The following is a 16,823-nucleotide window of genomic DNA, read 5'->3' on the forward strand; positions in this document are numbered from 1 at the left end:
ACAGGGAGACTCCAGCTGTTGCTAAACTACAACTCCCAGCATGCCCAGACAGCCAAAGGCTGTCTGGGCATGCTGGGAGTTGTAGTTTTGCACCAATTGGTGGCTCCCTGTTTGGGTAGACATTGCATCATGGGTGCTCTCCCCAGCGGACAGCGCCAAAAATGTCATAACCAATTTTTTGTGTTTTTTTTTCTTCTCATTTCAGATCCGTGTATGCAGAGGATTACTGCGGATTCGATGGATTACGGCGGATTATTTTTTTTCCCTTTAATAAAATGGTTAACGAGGGCTGTGGGGGAGTGTTTTTTTAAATAAAATAATTTTTCCAATGTGTTGTGTTTTTTTTTAATTTTTATTGAATTTTCAGGGTTAGTAGCGGAAGCTGTCTTATTGACGGAATCCATTACTAGGCCAGGGCTTAGTGCTAGCCCCAAAAACAGCTAGCGCTAACCCCCAATTATTACCCCGGTACCCACCGCCACAGGGGTGCCGGGAAGAGCCGGTACCAACAGGCCCGGAGCGTCAAAAATGGCGCTCCTGGACCTAGGCGGTAACAGGCTGGCGTTATTTAGGCTGGGGAGGGCCAGTAACAATGGTCCTCGCCCACCCTGGTAACGTCAGGCTGTTGCTGTTTGGTTGGTATTGTGCTGAGAATGAAAATACGGGGAACCCTATGCGTTTTTTTTTTTAATTTAAATAAGAAAATTAAAAAAAAAAAACGCATAGGGTTCCCCGTATTTTCATTCTCAGCCAGATACCAACCAAACAGCAACAGCCTGACGTTACCAGGGTGGGCGAGGACCATTGTTACTGGCCCTCCCCAGCCTAAATAACGCCAGCCTGTTACCGCCTAGGCCCAGGAGCGCCATTTTGACGCTCCGGGCCTGTCGGTACCGGCTCTTCCCGGCACCCCTGTGGCGGTGGGTACCGGGGTAATAATTGGGGGTTAGCGCTAGCTGTTTTTGGGGCTAGCACTAAGCCCTGGCCTAGTAATGGATTCCGTCAATAAGACAGCGTCCACTACTAACCTTGAAAATTCAATAAAACACAACACATTGGAAAAATTATTTTATTTAAAAAAACACTCCCCCACAGCCCTCGTTAACCATTTTATTAAAGGAAAAAATAAATAATCCGCCGTAATCCATCGAATCCGCAGTAATCCTCTGCATACACGGATCTGAAACGAGAAGAAAAAAACACAAAAAATTGGTTATGACATTTTTGGCGCTGTCCGCTGGGGAGAGCACCCATGATGCAATGTCTTCCCAAACAGGGAGCCACCAATTGGTGCAAAACTATAACTCCCAGCATGCCCAGACAGCCTTTGGCTGTCTGGGCATGCTGGGAGTTGTAGTTTAGCAACAGCTGGAGTCTCCCTGTCTGGGTAGACACTGCCAGAAGGGTCTGTTCACATTATACATAACGTACAATGTGAACAGAGCTTCAGATTAATTAGCCTTGTTCCCTTCTGTAGCTCCGCCCCCTAATGACGTCATTAGGGGGCGGAGCTACACGAACCCCGCCCGGGACTCGAGGGAAGTAAGCTGGACTTCGTCTTCTGTATACACTGTATACAGCTATCTATAGATAGCTGTATATAGTGTATACCGCCCAAAGGGTTAACCTACACTGTCCAGCAGTGTAAGTTAACTCTTCCCTTGCTGGGCTTGCGCATAGCGCACAGCTCAGCAAGGGGTTAAGTGAGCCAGCAATGTGTATACTGTATACACATTGCAAGCTCACTGTAAGTTCTTGCTGGGCAGTAGATATACGATGTATACTGTATACACATTGCAAGCTCACTGTAAGTTCTTGCTGGGCAGTAGATATACGATGTATACTGTATACACATTGCAGGCTCACTGTAAGTTCTTGCTGGGCAGTAGATATACGATGTATACTGTATATACACATTGCAGGATCACTGTAAGTTCTTGCTGGGCAGTATATATATACGATGTATACCTACGGCTCAGCGTCAGCTGTTCTCCCGGCTCTGTAGCCCTGAGAACAGCTGATCCCGACATTCACATAAGGACGATCGCAGCGGGTGTCAGGAGGAGTGACATCCCTGGGATCTGTCCCTTACTGCAGGTACTAATACTCCCAACATGGAGCACACTCTGCTCCATGCTGGGAGCTGTAGTACCTGCATTAATAGACATATGGCAGCGAGTGTAACTTCTGACACCCGCTGCGATCTGTCTATTAATGCAGGTACTACAGTTCCCAGCATGGAGCAGAGTGTGCTCCATGTTGGGAGTATTAGTACTTGTAGTAAAGGGAAGATCACTGCAGGTATCACTCCTGATGCCCGCTGCGATCCTCCAGTATAATGTATGAATGCAGCAGCCGCTCTCCTATGGTCCCCTGCACGGCCGTATATATACACATATTCCTATTTCTCAAAGAGAGCTGTGATTGGCTGGAACCATCTGGCCAATCACAGCTCTGCGGGAAATATGAATATGTGTATATATACGTGAGTGCAGGGGACCATAGAAGAGCAGCCGGCGCATCTATACATTATACAAGAGGATCGCAAGGGACCCCTGCAATCTGTCAATTAGTACAGGTAACTACTACTCCCATCATGGAAGAGTGTGTTCCATGCTGGGAGTAGTAGTACTACCTAAAAAATGTTTTAAAAAAAAGTGAAAAACAAGCACACAATACATTTTCTGTATCTACATTTTCTATATTGTCGGCTACATTTTTAGTGCTTTACCCGCTCACATAAATTGATCCCTGTTTAAAAATGAATAAACATTTCATAATAAAAATGATACATTTCATTAGATACAATTTTTTCCATCACCACTGTATCTTTTTTATTATGATTTTTTTATGATACCCTACGAAATTTTTATAAAAAAGGTATCTCCATAATTTTTTAGGATCGCTAAAGTCCAAAAAAAGAATAAAAAGATTTACCGAATGTACCCGAATACCGAATGTATCCGAAAAATCAAACTATCTATATCCTTTTTTATTATATTTGTTATCAGAATGAATTCTTCACGTTCGTTTACAGATAACGAATGCATTCGTTATTTACAGCAATAGGGTCGGGAAATAACGAATGTATTCGTTACTTTGCTATTCGTATTATCGTGGCTATTCGGGAATGTTCAAAATATGTTTTCGTGCATTCGGATCGGTCCGAATGCACGAAAACGGTAAAATTCGTTAATTTAGACATTCGTGCCGAACCGAATTGCACATGTCTAATGTGAAGTGACGGTTTGGAGAAAGTTTTTTGCATCATTAGAAAGATTACATTTGTCAGGGCTTGAAAGGTAAGGAATGTTCTTTTGATAGGGTCCACTAGATCTGCAAAATGAAACAACCCAGTCTCTACACAGGGGGAAATGATGTCTAGATCATTACTGTCAGGAATAGAGGGATTAAAAATAAAGGGAGTTAGAAGGTAGTTGGGGGATTTTAATGAATATTTAGTCCTGACAGTTTCCCATATTTTTAATGTGGTTCTCATCGGGTAAATGTTTTGGATTGACCTGATAGTTTGAGTCCCAAATCAAGGCACATAAATGGACCGGGGCCGACCACAGCTTCTCTATGTCCGTCCATTTATTATATGCACGAAATTGTGACCATGATGGAATATTTTTAAGGTGGACTGAATAATAATATTCAAAGACGTCTGGCAGTGCCAGTCCTCCATAGTTCTTTTTGACCGTCAAGACAGACAACGCTAACCTGTGGCGACCTCCCTTCCAGACAAACCTGAGGATGGCTGATTGATTGAAAACTCCTTAATGCTCCCTTAGGTATTAATACTGGCAAAGTTTCCAATAAATAAAGGAATCTGGGCAACACTGACATTTTGACTGCTGTAATCCTGCCAATAAGGGATATCGGGAGACCAGACCATTTTTCCATCTGGGATTTGATGTCTTTAAAGAATTGGGGAAAATTATGTTTGTAAAGAGTAGAGAATTTATCCTGCCATCTATAAGGATAATTTAGTTGGGTTTCAGGTATGTTAATGGGTAAGGCTTCTGTTTTACTTTCATTTATCTTATATCCTGACATACGGCTATAAATGTGGATAATGGAGTGGAGGGAAGGTAGTGAGGTCAGGGGATTAGAGGTGGTTAGCAATACGTCATCAGCAAACAGCACTATCTTATATTCCCTATGTTTTACCACTATCCCCTTAACATCAGGATTTGCGCAAACAAGGGCCGCTAATGGTTCTATACATAGCACAAATAATAATAGGGACAGAGGACATCCCTGTCTCGTCCCATTATGGATTTTTATTTTTTGAGATGTGGCGTGAGGGAGTCTAACTTGTGCCGTTGGGGATGAGTATAGGTGTGAGATCGTCTTCATATACGGTCCTGAGACTCCAAAAGCTCGCAGGGTAGATTCCATAAAAGGCCAACTTAAGCGATCGAACGCTTTTTCCGCATCTAAACTTAACACAAGTCCGGAGGACTTAGTCCTATGTATTACCTCAATGAGATCGACCGTGCGTCTAGTGTTATCTCCAGCTTGTCTATTTAAGGTGAAACCTACTTGGTCTTTATCTATTAATTTCGGGAGAATTAGGCTAAAGTCCGAATTCAATAGTGAGATTGGTCTATAACTAGCACATTCCGAAGGGTCTTTACCGGATTTTGGAATGACTGTTATATAGGATTCTAACATACTTGACGGAATAGGAGTTTCAACAAAGAAGGAGTTAAAAAGGGAGATCATATGTGGAAGTAAGATCTCAGAAAAAGTTTTATAATAAGAGTATGGAAGGCCATCTGGGCCAGGAGACTTGCCATTTGGCAGTTCTTTAATAGTATCCATTATTTCTTCCTAAGAAAATTCTCTATTTAGACCGGTCAAATCCGATATAGTCATTTTAGGGAGTTTACAGGAATCGAGGTGCTTTTTTAATATGGAATCTCTGGATCATGGGGGTTTCTATCGGCTGCAATCCCAAGACTGTCTCACTCTCTAGAATTGACCTGAGTATTAACCCATTAAAATAGTGTATACTTTACTAAATTATTTATAAATATTTTGACCCTTACCTAGAATATCCAGACGTATATATGCCTCCTTTAGTAGTGAGCCATATATTACAGAACACTTGTAGAGGCCTCCATCAGACAGCGACGTGTTGGAAATATAAAGATTGGCAACCCCATCCCAAATTCTGTCTACAGAGGACAGTCTAGGATTTGTTGTTTTCTCTGATTTGTCATCAACTCTTAAGATTTGTTTATCTTGAAAATACCAAATTATTACAAGCTGTGAGCGGTCGACGGGGGGATTATCCACGGTGAATGAGCACGGTATCTGCCCATCCTTCCCCATCCAGGCCTTATGAGTTTGTGGGACAATCAACTTCAAAGCTGCAGCTGTAGACAAAGAAAGACGAAATACAATTAATGGCCAAACAACTTAACGTTTAATTGATGTCTTTATGATCATCCGTATAGATGTAATGCAAACTAACTATTCTTATAGCTCACTTACAGCAAAATATCATTGGATTTCTAATTAGAAGAACTTAAATATTTCTGCAAAAAATAATCATTAAAGTGTAAAAAAAATATCATGGGGGAGATTTATCAAAACCTGCATAGAGGAAGAGCGCTATTTTACCTTTTTTTTTTTTTTGAAGCACTTTACTAATCAACTTTTATATTGCATTTCCATTATGGTGATACCAAATTTAAAGGAGTACTCTAGTGCAGAGTATTCCTGCTCCGTCCTTCCCGGGCCTCAAAATAAATGAAAAAGAACCATCACTCGCCTCCCTGGGTTCCCGTGGAGCGCCACTACAGCTCCGGTCCACCTCCTTCATACGTCCGGGTGTAACGAAGCGTCACATGGCGCTCAGCCCATCGCCGGCCGAGGCAGAACATCGCGGCGGCCGGCGATAGGCTGAGCGCCATGTGACGGTTCGTTACACCCGGAAGTATGAAGGAGATGGACCGGAGGACCGATCAGCTGTAGTGGCGCTCCGCGGGAACCCAGGGAGGTGAGTGATGGTTCATTTTCATTTATTTTGCAGCCCGGGCAGGACGGAGCAGGAATACTCTGCACTAGAGTACTCCTTTTAAAGGGGTACTCCGCCCCTAGACATCTTATCCCCTATCAAAAGGATAGGGGATAAGATGTCAGATCACGGGGGTCCCGCAGCTGGGGACCCCCGGGATCTCGGCTGCAGCACCCACCTCAACGGCTCCCAGCAACGCTGGAGGCTTCGGATCCCGACCACGCGAGCGTCACGTCCCCTCCCATAGACTTGCATTGAGGGGACGGGGCGTGACGTCACACAGGGGCGGAGTCGTGATGTCACGCTTTTCCGCTTGCGTGTCGGGATCCGAAGCCTCCAGCATTGCCGGAAGCCGTTGAGGTGGGTGCTGCAGCCGAGATCCCGGGATTCCCCAGCAGCGGGACCCCCGCGATCTGACTTCTTATCCCCTATCCTTTGGATAGGGGTTAAGATGTCTAGGGGCGGAGTACCCCTTTAAGCATATGATTTAGTGTTTTCTATATGGTGTGTAACACACATAGCATATTTCACACTGCGGATGCGCCAATGACAAGGCAAGCTCCCTGCTGCGGCCAGGTAGCTCTGTGTGTCTGCTCGTAGCTGCAGATTTGCTGCTGTAGACACAGTGAGCAAGTAGTTTGTCTACAGCAGGAAATACGACCCTATGAGCAGACACACAAGGGGAGATTTATCAAAACCTTTCTAGAGGAAAAGTTGCTGAGTTGTCTATAGCAACCAATCAGATCGCTTCTTTCATTTTCAAAGAGGCCTGTGAAAAATAAAAGAAACAATCTAATTGGTTGCTATGGGCAACTGCACCGCTCTTCCTCTACTCTGGTTTTGATAACGCACCCACACAAAGCTATCCGGCAACAGCAGGGAGCTTGCTCTGCCGTCGGCTCATCCACAGTGCGAAATGCGTTGTAGAATGCGCTGTGTGACCCTACCTACGGGTCGGAATTCATTTTATCGGTCTCTCCAGGGTCTGAATTAATTGCAAGGCTTTGGTCTGGGGTTTGAATTACTTTTAGTCTGTGTGGAGTCTGAAGGAATTTAAGTGTCTGATCTAGGTTCTATTTTCACTTTTGGGGTCTGATTTGTTATCTGAATTGATTTAGAGGTTCTAATTATCTTTTGGGGATCTGAGGTCTGATTAATGGGGTTTGAATGAGTTTAGAGATTGCTGAATTATTCTGAATTAAAGTTAATTAGTCTAAATTATTTTTAAAGTTAATGGCCCTTATTACTTATTTACTAAGAGTGTTGTGTAGGTTTCTTTGTGGGTTTTAATTCCCTACAATTTATTTATTTTCCACGGTATTTACTAAGGTTTCCCTACATTTTCCACTTTCCCTACATTTTTTTTTTTTTTTTTTTACACGTGCTCTGATCTGTAGGGTTTTCCTCAGCTCAAATCCACAAATGTCAGGAACACGCCCCTTTTCAGTGACCACACCCCCTTTCCCAGACAGTCACGCCCCTTTTTTGGGGGGGTTTTCTTAGTAAAAATGAGAGTTGGGTTTTTTTCAATTCTGGAGCACATTCTAGCGCAGACAGAATATCTGGTGCAATTCGCCAGAATCTGGCGCACGACCCGACAAAACATGTCGGGTTTGCAATAGTAATTGTGCGCCAATGTCTGGGCTCTGGATAATAACTTGTAGGATTTTGGTCTCTGGTGAATGAGTTTAGGGGTTTGATCTGGGGTCTGATTTACTTTTAGATGTCTGATTTGGGGATAAGGGTCTTAATGATTTTTGGGGTGTGTTTTGGGGTCTGAATAAGCTTAGGGGTTTGTGGTTTTGATTAATTTATAGCAAATAATAATAATGTTCCTTAGACATCTCTACAATTGGTGTCCAGCGCAGACCTTCACCTGACCATGTACCTGACTAAATTATACTAAATATGTCCGGCATAAATCACGTCACGGGAATCCCTGGGATACAAAGTGGGATCTTCCATTTTCTTTTTCCCTCATAGCAATGACTGCTTCATACAAAGGGTTAACAATAAAGATCATAGGTTTCTCTTATCTCTGTGGTTGGAGCAGCTGTAAATAACATTTTCTATCTCCTGTTCTGAGCAAAGTCCGCGCCATTTATTTGCTTTGTTAGGCCGTGTCCACACGCACATTGGGGAGATTTATCAAAACCTGTGCAGAGGAAAAGATGCCCAGTTACCCATAGCAACCAATCAGATCTCTTCTTTAATTTTTAACAAGGCCTCTGCAAAATGAAAGAAGCGATCTGATTGGTTGCTATGGGCAACTTTTCCTTTGTACAGGTATTGAGAAATCTCCCCTATTATTTTTGACTGTTTTTAATGCCCTTTAAAGGGGTACTCCACCGGAAAACATTTCTTTTTAAATCAACTGGTGGCAGAAAGTTATACAGATTTGTAAATTACTTCTATTGAAAAATCTGAATCCTTACAGTACTCATCAGCTGCTTAATGCTCCACAGGAAGTTCTTTTCTTTTTGAATTTCCTTTCTGTCTGACCACAGTGCTCTCTGTTGACACCTCTGTCCATTTTAGGAACTGTTCAGTAGGGAGAGGTTTGCTATGGGGATTTGCTCCTACTCTGGACAGTTCCTAAAATGGACAGAGGTGTCAGCAGAGAGCACTGTGGTCAGACAGAAAGGAAATTCAAAAAGAAAAGAACTTCCTGTGGAGCATATAGCAGCTGATAAGTACTGGAAGGATTAAGATTATTATTATTTTTTTTAATAGAAGTAATTTACAAATCTGTTTAACTTTTTGCTACCAGTTGATTTAAAAAGAAATGTTTTTCAGTGGAGTACCCCTTTAAACAGCATTTTTACTTCTCAGAAAACAGGGGGGAAAAAAATTCAAGCTGGAAATGGTGTGAACATAGCCTTAGTATTATTCAAGGCCTCTCACAATTACTGCTTGTGCCAAACTATTACTGTGCTAAGAGATTAGAAAAAACTACTCCAGTATATTGGCTGTACCTAGTATTGCTGCAAATCCCAGTTCTTTCAGGTGACACAAAGGGTTAATGCAGAGAGAAGGTCGAGGATTATGATGGTGACTTAAAAGGGTATTCCCATGGGAATTTTATTTTATTTTTTAAATCAACTGGTGCCGGAAAGTTAAACAGATTTGTAAATGACTTCTATTAAAAAATATATTAATCCTTCCAGTACTTATTAGCTGCTGAATACTACAGAGGAAATGGTTTTCTTTTTGGAACACAGTGCTCTCTGCTGACATCTCTGTCCATTTTAACAACTGTCCAGAGTAGGAGAAAATCCCCATAGAAAACATTTGCTGCTCTGGACAGTTCCTAAAATGGACAGAGATGTCAGCAGAGAGCACTGTGCTTGTGATGTCAGCAGAGAGCTCTGTGTTCCAAAAAGAAAACCATTTCAGCAGCTAATAAGTACTTAAAGGATTACGATTTTTTTTTTATAGAAGTCATTTACAAATCTGTTTAACTTTCTGGCACCAGTTGATTTAAAAATAAAAAAAACATTTTTTCCACAGGAGTGCCCCTTTAAACATTCATGCACAAAAGCTGCAAAAGCAAAGCTAATTCATAAAACGCCTGCTCACTTTATATTTCACTACTTAACATACAGAATACATGTATCTTCTGTGTCAGTGTTTCCCAACCAGGGTGCCTCCAGCTGTTGCGGAACTACAACTCCCAGCATGCCCGGACAGCCGATGGCTGTCCGGGCATGCTGGGAGTTGTAGTTCTGCAACAGCTGGAGGCACTCTGGTTGGGAAACACTGTTCTGTGTGTGCTACCTTTAGTTGTATATTATCTCAAAGCTGCTGAGATACTAAGGTATGGATTATGTATGTAAACACCGTGCTGCTGCTTATCATGATGATTACTGCCGGATTCAGTCTTTGTTATTTCTGGCCCTTATGACTTATCTCTTCAAATGAAATAAAATCCATACCTGTCTGTAAGAGGAAAAGGAGAATAGCGTGTACAGCTTCCATCTTCATGTTTCATGTAAAGTCCACTGTTACTCTTTCACTTTCAGTATCTAAAAAAAAAAGCCTTTCCTGGAAGCCTGGAAAATCCACAGCAAATCAATGGTTAATGATTTACGACGTGCGACTTTTCAAAAAAAAAAAAAAAAAAAAGTTGCAGATTGGTCGCACAGCCTTCAATGACACAAAAAACCTACACCAGAACAGACCTGGCTCACAAAACTGGCTTTAACCCCTTAACGATCACAGACGTATATTTACGTCGGTGGTCGGCTCCCGATCTGTGAAGCGCGCGCTCAGAAGCTGGGCGCGCTTTGTAACTGCTGGGTCCCGGTTGCTATCAGCAACCGGGACCCACGCTAATACCGGACATCGCCGATCGGTCGCCGCAATCAAAGTTGATCGCAGCGTCTAAAGCGGGAGAAATCCATACCGGCTAGCTCAGCGGAGCTGTTTGGGACCGCCGAGGTGAAATTGCGCCATCCCGAACAGCTGAGAGGACAGCGGGAGGTGCCTTACCTTCTTCCCGGCGGTCCGATTGGCAATTGATTGCTCCAAATCTGAAATCCAGGCTTGAGCAATCAAGCGCAGAAAACACTTATCAATGCATTCCTATGGCAATGCATTGAACAGTGCCTGCAATCAGTGTATGGAATGTTATAGCCTCTAGAGGGAGCTATAACACTGCATAAAAAAAGTAAAAAAATAAAAAATAAATTTAATAAATGTGATTTAACCGAATCACCCCTTTTCCCATAAAAAAAAAAAAAAAAACTGTGTAAATAAAAATAAAAAATAAACATATGTGGTATAGACGGGTGCGTAAATGTCCGAACTATGAAAATATATCGTTAATTAAACCGCACGGTCAATGGCGTACGTGCAAAAAATTCCAAAGTCCAAAATAGAGTATTTTTGGTTACTATTTATACCATAAAAAAATTTATAAAAAGCAATCAAAAAGTCCGATCAAAACAAAAATGGTACCGATGAAAAACTTCAGATCACGGCGCAAAAAATGACAATTTTAAACGTATAAATTTTCCTGCGTGTAGTTATGATTTTTTTCAGAAGTCCTACAAAATCACCTATATAAGTAGGGGATCATTTTAATCGTATGGACCTACAGAATAAACATAAGGTGTCATTTTTACCAAAAAATTTACTGCGTAGAAACGTAGAAACCCCCCAAGATTTACAGAATGGTGTTTTTTCTTCAATTTTGTCGCACAATTATTTATTTCCCCGGTTCGCCGTGGATTTTTGGGTAAGATGACTGATGTCATTACAAAGTGGAATTGGAAGTGCAAAAGAAACCAACATATGGTTTTTATGGTGCAAAATTGAAAGGGTTAGGATTTTTAAAATGTATGGAGGAAAAAAACAAAAGTGCCAAAACGGGAAAACGCTTGGTCCTTAACCTCTTCAGGACACAGGGCGTATGGATACGCCCTGCATTCCGAGTCCTTAAGGACCGAGGGCGTATCCATACGCCCGTGGGAAATCCGGTCCCCACCGCTAGCTGGTTGGGGACCGGAGCCGGATGCCTGCTGAAATCGTTCAGCAGGCACCCTAGCACATCGCCCAGGGGGGTCCTGAGACCCCCCCATGTCGGCGATCGGAGAAAATCGCATGTCAATTCAGACATGCGATTTTCTCCAATTCCGGGCTGATCTGGTCTCTGGTGACCCGATCACCCGGAAAATAGGGCTGATCGGAGCTGTCAGCAACAGCCCCGATCAGCCTAAAGGATAGGAGTGAGATCGCAAAGCTTCGATCTACTCCTATCCCCTGGCATTAGTCAGAACGGAGTTCTGACCAATGGCAGCGCAGGACAGGGGGTTGCCATGGCAATCCCCCGTTCTGCCCGCCCTTGGATGTCGAGGGGCTCTGGGAAGAAGATGGAGGCCGTACCTGCAGGAGAAGATGCCTGGGGACCTGGGATCTTTGCTGGAGCCTGCAGGATCCGGATCAGGTAGGGAATAGACAGTGGGGGGGGGGGGGATTGAAAGTGAAAGTAAATCGATCTTTACTGTGGCAACCACTAGGGGGGCCAAACTGCAACTCCCAGCATGCCCAGACAGCCAAAGGCTGTCTGGGCATGCTGGGAGTTGTAGTTTTGCAACATCTGGAGGGTCACAGTTTGGAGACCACTGTTACAGTGGTGCCCAAACAGTAGCCCTCCAGATGTTGCCAAACTACAACTCTCAGCATGCCTCGACTGCCCAGGCATGCTGGGAGTTGTAGTTCTGTAACATCTGTCCCTTCAGATTTAGCAATTTTCATGACATTTTTGAAAATTGCTGCTCTACTTTGAAGCCCTCTCATTTTTTCAAAAAGCAAAAATATGTCCATTTTATGACACCAACATAAAGTGGACATATTGTGTATGTGAAGAAAAATAAAATGTATTTGGAATATCCATTTTCCATACAATTAGAGAGCTTCAAAGTTAGAAAAATGCTAAATTTTAAACATTTTCATGAAATTTTGTGATTTTTCACCAAAAAAGGATGCAATTGACGGCGAAAATTTACCACCAAAATAAAGTAGAATATGTCACGAAAAAAACTATCTCAGAATAAGAATATTCGGTAAAAGCGTTTTCGCGTTATTAATTCGTTAAGTGACGGTGGTCAGAATTGCGAAAAAGGGCTCAGTCCTTAAGGTGAAAAAGGGCTGCGTCCTTAAGGGGTTAAGGGGTTAAAAAAGTCGGCCAAAAGTCACGTGGGTGGAAAAAGTGAGAGAGAAGGGGGCCATACAAAGTGGTGTTCTGAAGTGATATGTGTACAGCGGTCCCTCAAGTTACAATATTAATCGGTTCCAGGATGACCATTGTATGTTGAAACCATTGTATGTTGAGACCATAACTCTATGGAAACCTGGTAATTGGTTCTGAAGCCACCAAAATGTCATCCAAAAAGAGGAAAAGGTGAGGATTAAAGAAAAATAAGTAGATAACTAATAGAGATAAAGCAAATCCTTACATATAAAAGTAATAAAGATCTGCTGGGAGCTGTAAATCACTGTCTATGTCAGTGTTTCCCAAGCAAGGAGCCTCCAGCTGTTGCAAAACTACAACTCCCAGCATGCCCGGACAGCCAAAGGCTGTCCGGGCATGCTGGGAGTTGTAGTTTTGCAACAGCTGGGGGCACCCTGGTTGGGAAACACTGGTCTATGTAGAGGACAGGATCTTCTTCAGGGTCCTGTACAGTACACAGTGTCCTAAAAAAGTAATGGAGTCGCCCTCACCTGGTGTCTAAAGGAGCAGCTAATCCTGATACAGGTAAGTGTACAGAACATGTAATACCTCCCTGTACTGTGGGGGGCGCTACCAGACACCAGTCAGTGCATACACTTCAGTAATACAGGTAAAGGGTAATACAGAACATGTAATACCTCCCTGTACTGTAGGGGGCGCTACCAGACATCAGTCAGTGCATAAACTTCAGTAATACAGGTAAAGGGTAATACAGAACATGTAATACCTCCCTGTACTGTAGGGGGCGCTACCAGACACCAGTCAGTGCATACACTTCAGTAATACAGGTAAAGAGTACAGAACATGTAATACCTCCCTGTACTGTAGGGGGAGCTACCAGACACCAGTCAGTGCATACACTTCAGTAATACAGGTAAAGAGTACAGAACATGTAATACTTCCCTGTACTGTAGGGGGCGCTACCAGACACCAGTCAGTGCATAAACTTCAGTAATACAGGGGTTTTTACCAGCGAATGTCCATTCTGATTGGTCGGTTCTTGACATGTTCCACAGATCTGGACTGTCTATACATTGTATGTTGAGTCTGGTTTCAACTTACGATGGTCCAGAGAAGACCATTGTATGTTGAAACTATTGTATGTTGAGGCCATTGTAAGTTGAGGGATCACTGTACTAGCCCCATATTTATCAAAGGACCTGCCCAATTTAATACATTTGGTGCATGTTCACTCCAAATACACCATCAAAATCTGTGTATAAAATCCGTGCACCTACACTGACTTTGATAAATCTCCCCCAATGTGTATTAACACACATTTACATGATTTCTCCACAGAATAGGGGGGTGGGGGGGGGGTGCATCATTTACATCCCTCCCTGCGTTCCAGAAACCACAATTGTTCTTTTGTTTTATTATTATTATTATTATAAAATGTTTTTTTTATTTTTTATCGGGAGGTTGTTGTAGCCTTTTTTTTGTTTACTGTTAAGAAAAATAACACAATCAGCTGTATAGTCCAGGTTGTTATGTTACGTACAGAGATGACAATTTTCTATGAGTGTTACTATGTTGTTCACATTTATTAACCTCTTAAAGGGTACCTCTCATCAAATAAACTTTTGATATATTTTAGATCAATGAATGTTGAATAACTTTCCAATAGCATGTTAATGAAAAATCTGCTTCTTTCTATTGTATTTTTCCCGATCAGTCCCGTCAGCAAGCATTTCTGACTCATGCTGGAGTCCTAAACACTCAGAGCTGCCAGCCTGCTTTGTTCACAGCCAAACAGGCTGTGAACAAAGCAGGCTGGCAGCTCTGAGTGTTCTCCTTTGTGAACAAAGCGGACTGGCAGCTCGTAGTGTTTAGGACTCCAGCATGAGTCTGAAATGCTTGCTGCCAGGACTGGTAGGGAGACCCCTAGTGGTAATTTCTTCAAAGTGGAAAATTAAATAGAAAGAAGCAGATTTTTTAATAACATGCAATTGTAAAGTTATTCTGCATACATTAATCTATAATATATCAAAAGTTTTTTTTGATGAGAGGTACCCTTTAAGGACCAGGCCAATTTTCGTTTTTGCACTTTCAATTTTTATTCCTCTCCTTCTAAAAATCATAACGCTTTCAGTTTTGCACTTACAGACCCATATAATGGCTTGTTTTTTGGCGCCACCAATTGTACTTTATAATGACATCCATTATTTAATAACAAAATCTACCGCAAAATTGAAAAATTTAAATGTAGGGTGAAATTGAAAAAAACAAACAAATGCCATTTTGTAAGTTTGTGATCTTCCGTTTCTACGCAGTGCAATTTTCAGTCAAAATGACACTTTATCTTTATTCTGTAGGTCCATATGGTCACAAGGACACCCGATTTATGTAGGTTTTTTTGTTAATTATTATTTTTTTTTATTTTACTTACTTTACTTTACTACATGCACCAAAATTTGTATGTTTAAAATTGTCATCTTCTCACCCCTATAACTTTATTTTATGATGACTAATTTTTGCGCCGTGGTTTTTATCCATAACATTTGTGTTTTGATGGGACTTTTCGAATGCTTTTTATAAATTTTTTATGATATATGAAATGACCAAAAATGCACAATTTTGGAGTTTGGTATTTATTTATGTGTACGCCATTGGCCATGCGGTTTAACTAACCTTATATTTTACTAGTTCGGACATTTATGTATGTGGCGGTACCACATATGATTATTTTTATTACATTATTTTATTTAAATAATGGGAAAAGGAGGGTGATTCAAACTTTTATTAGGAAAGGGGTCAATTCACTTTTATTAACTTTATTTTTATATTTTTTTAAAGTCCCCATAGGGGGCTATAACATGCAATCATTTGATTGCATACACTGTTTAATGCTATGTCATAGCATATCATTAATCAGTGTTATCGGTGCTCTGCTGCTCAAGCCTGCTATCCAGGCAGGGAACAGCAGAAGACTGATCGGACAGCGAGGAGGCAGGTAAGGGCCCTCCCGCCATCCACTCGCCGCTGATGTCCCGATCAGCTCCTCTGAGTTACCAGCATTGGTTAACCATAATTTTAGAGGCCGCGATCAACTTTGATTGTGGCATCTAAAGGGTTAATGCCGGACATCGGCCCGATCGGCAGTGCCCCGCATTAACCGTGGATTTAAAAGCATTCTCCACTTGGAAGAACATTTTAAACCCCGTTAACGGGACTACGGCGTACAGGTACGTCCTTGGTCCTTAAGTACCAGGACACGAGGGAGTACCTGTACATCCTTTTTCCTGGTGGGGTTAAAGGGAATTGGTCATCAGTATCACCCGCACTAACCTGTTGGTACAGGCTTGGGACACTGATGAAAATGATGCTTTCCATTGCCAGATGCGCGGTTCTGTTTGTCCATTATGCTTTAATTTCGGTATATGGAAATCACCAGACTTCCAGGGGGAATTCCCAAGCCCCTATAATTCCTTTCTGCGGATACTGCATATTCGCTGCTTCCACAGGTGTACCCTGAATATGGTGCATGCGCAGTAGCCATAGATAGAAGTGAACAGGCATATGGAACTTGGGAATGTCCCTGCACACCAAGTTTGGTTATTTGCAGATACCTAAACCGAAGCCTAAGGCTAGGTTTCCACATAGATCTTTTTCTGCCATTTTTTGGGAAACCTTCACTGCAGTTTTTGAGCCAAAACCAGAAGTGTGTTCAAAAGGAATGGGAAATATGGATTTACACTTTTCCTTCCTACTGGATCCATTTCTGGCTTTGGCTCAAAAACTGTAGAGGCAGTTCCCCGCCCCCCCCCCCCCCCCCCCCAAAAAAAAACCCAGAAAAAACCTGCGTGGAAACCTATCCTATCGGATGAACAAAGCCACGGATCTGACGGTGGTAAGCATCATTTTCATCAGTATCACCCACACTACAAGCCTAAACCGATAGGTTACCGCAGGCGACACTGATGACAGATTCCTATTAAGTCAAGAGCCCATATTTGCATAAAACGTTCTCTTTTTTTCAGGCTATGTTCACACAGCGTTTTTCCTGACATATTGTAAAATCACAGTCGCATTTCTTTACATATTTTTCTTAAAGATCAA

General features: G+C 42.2%; 2 protein-coding genes across 3 annotated transcripts in view; both read right to left on the minus strand.

Annotated features, from left to right (window-relative positions):
• LOC130284114 (uncharacterized) overlaps window positions 1-10,085 on the minus strand; it is an 83,490-nt gene extending 73,405 nt beyond the window's left edge. The window contains exons 1-2 of one of the 2 annotated variants that reach the window (XM_056534132.1): window positions 9,967-10,085; window positions 5,058-5,387 (exon numbers count right to left, since the gene is read on the minus strand). In XM_056534132.1, the coding sequence (XP_056390107.1) occupies window positions 5,058-5,387; window positions 9,967-10,015 (379 nt within the window). In that variant the 5' untranslated portion in view covers window positions 10,016-10,085. Of the gene's footprint in view, window positions 1-5,057; window positions 5,388-7,919; window positions 8,200-9,966 lie in introns of those variants that run through there. The other variant, XM_056534133.1, reaches the window with a different exon arrangement.
• Window positions 10,019-16,823, minus strand: part of LOC130285343 (uncharacterized) — a 41,720-nt gene continuing 34,915 nt past the window's right edge. The window contains exon 8 of the mRNA XM_056536702.1: window positions 10,019-10,083. Coding sequence (XP_056392677.1) covers window positions 10,019-10,083 — 65 coding nt within the window. The remainder of the gene's footprint in view (window positions 10,084-16,823) is intronic.

The sequence above is a fragment of the Hyla sarda genome, chromosome 8 (genome assembly GCF_029499605.1).
Source record: "Hyla sarda isolate aHylSar1 chromosome 8, aHylSar1.hap1, whole genome shotgun sequence".
NCBI classification, from domain to species: Eukaryota; Metazoa; Chordata; class Amphibia; order Anura; family Hylidae; genus Hyla; species Hyla sarda.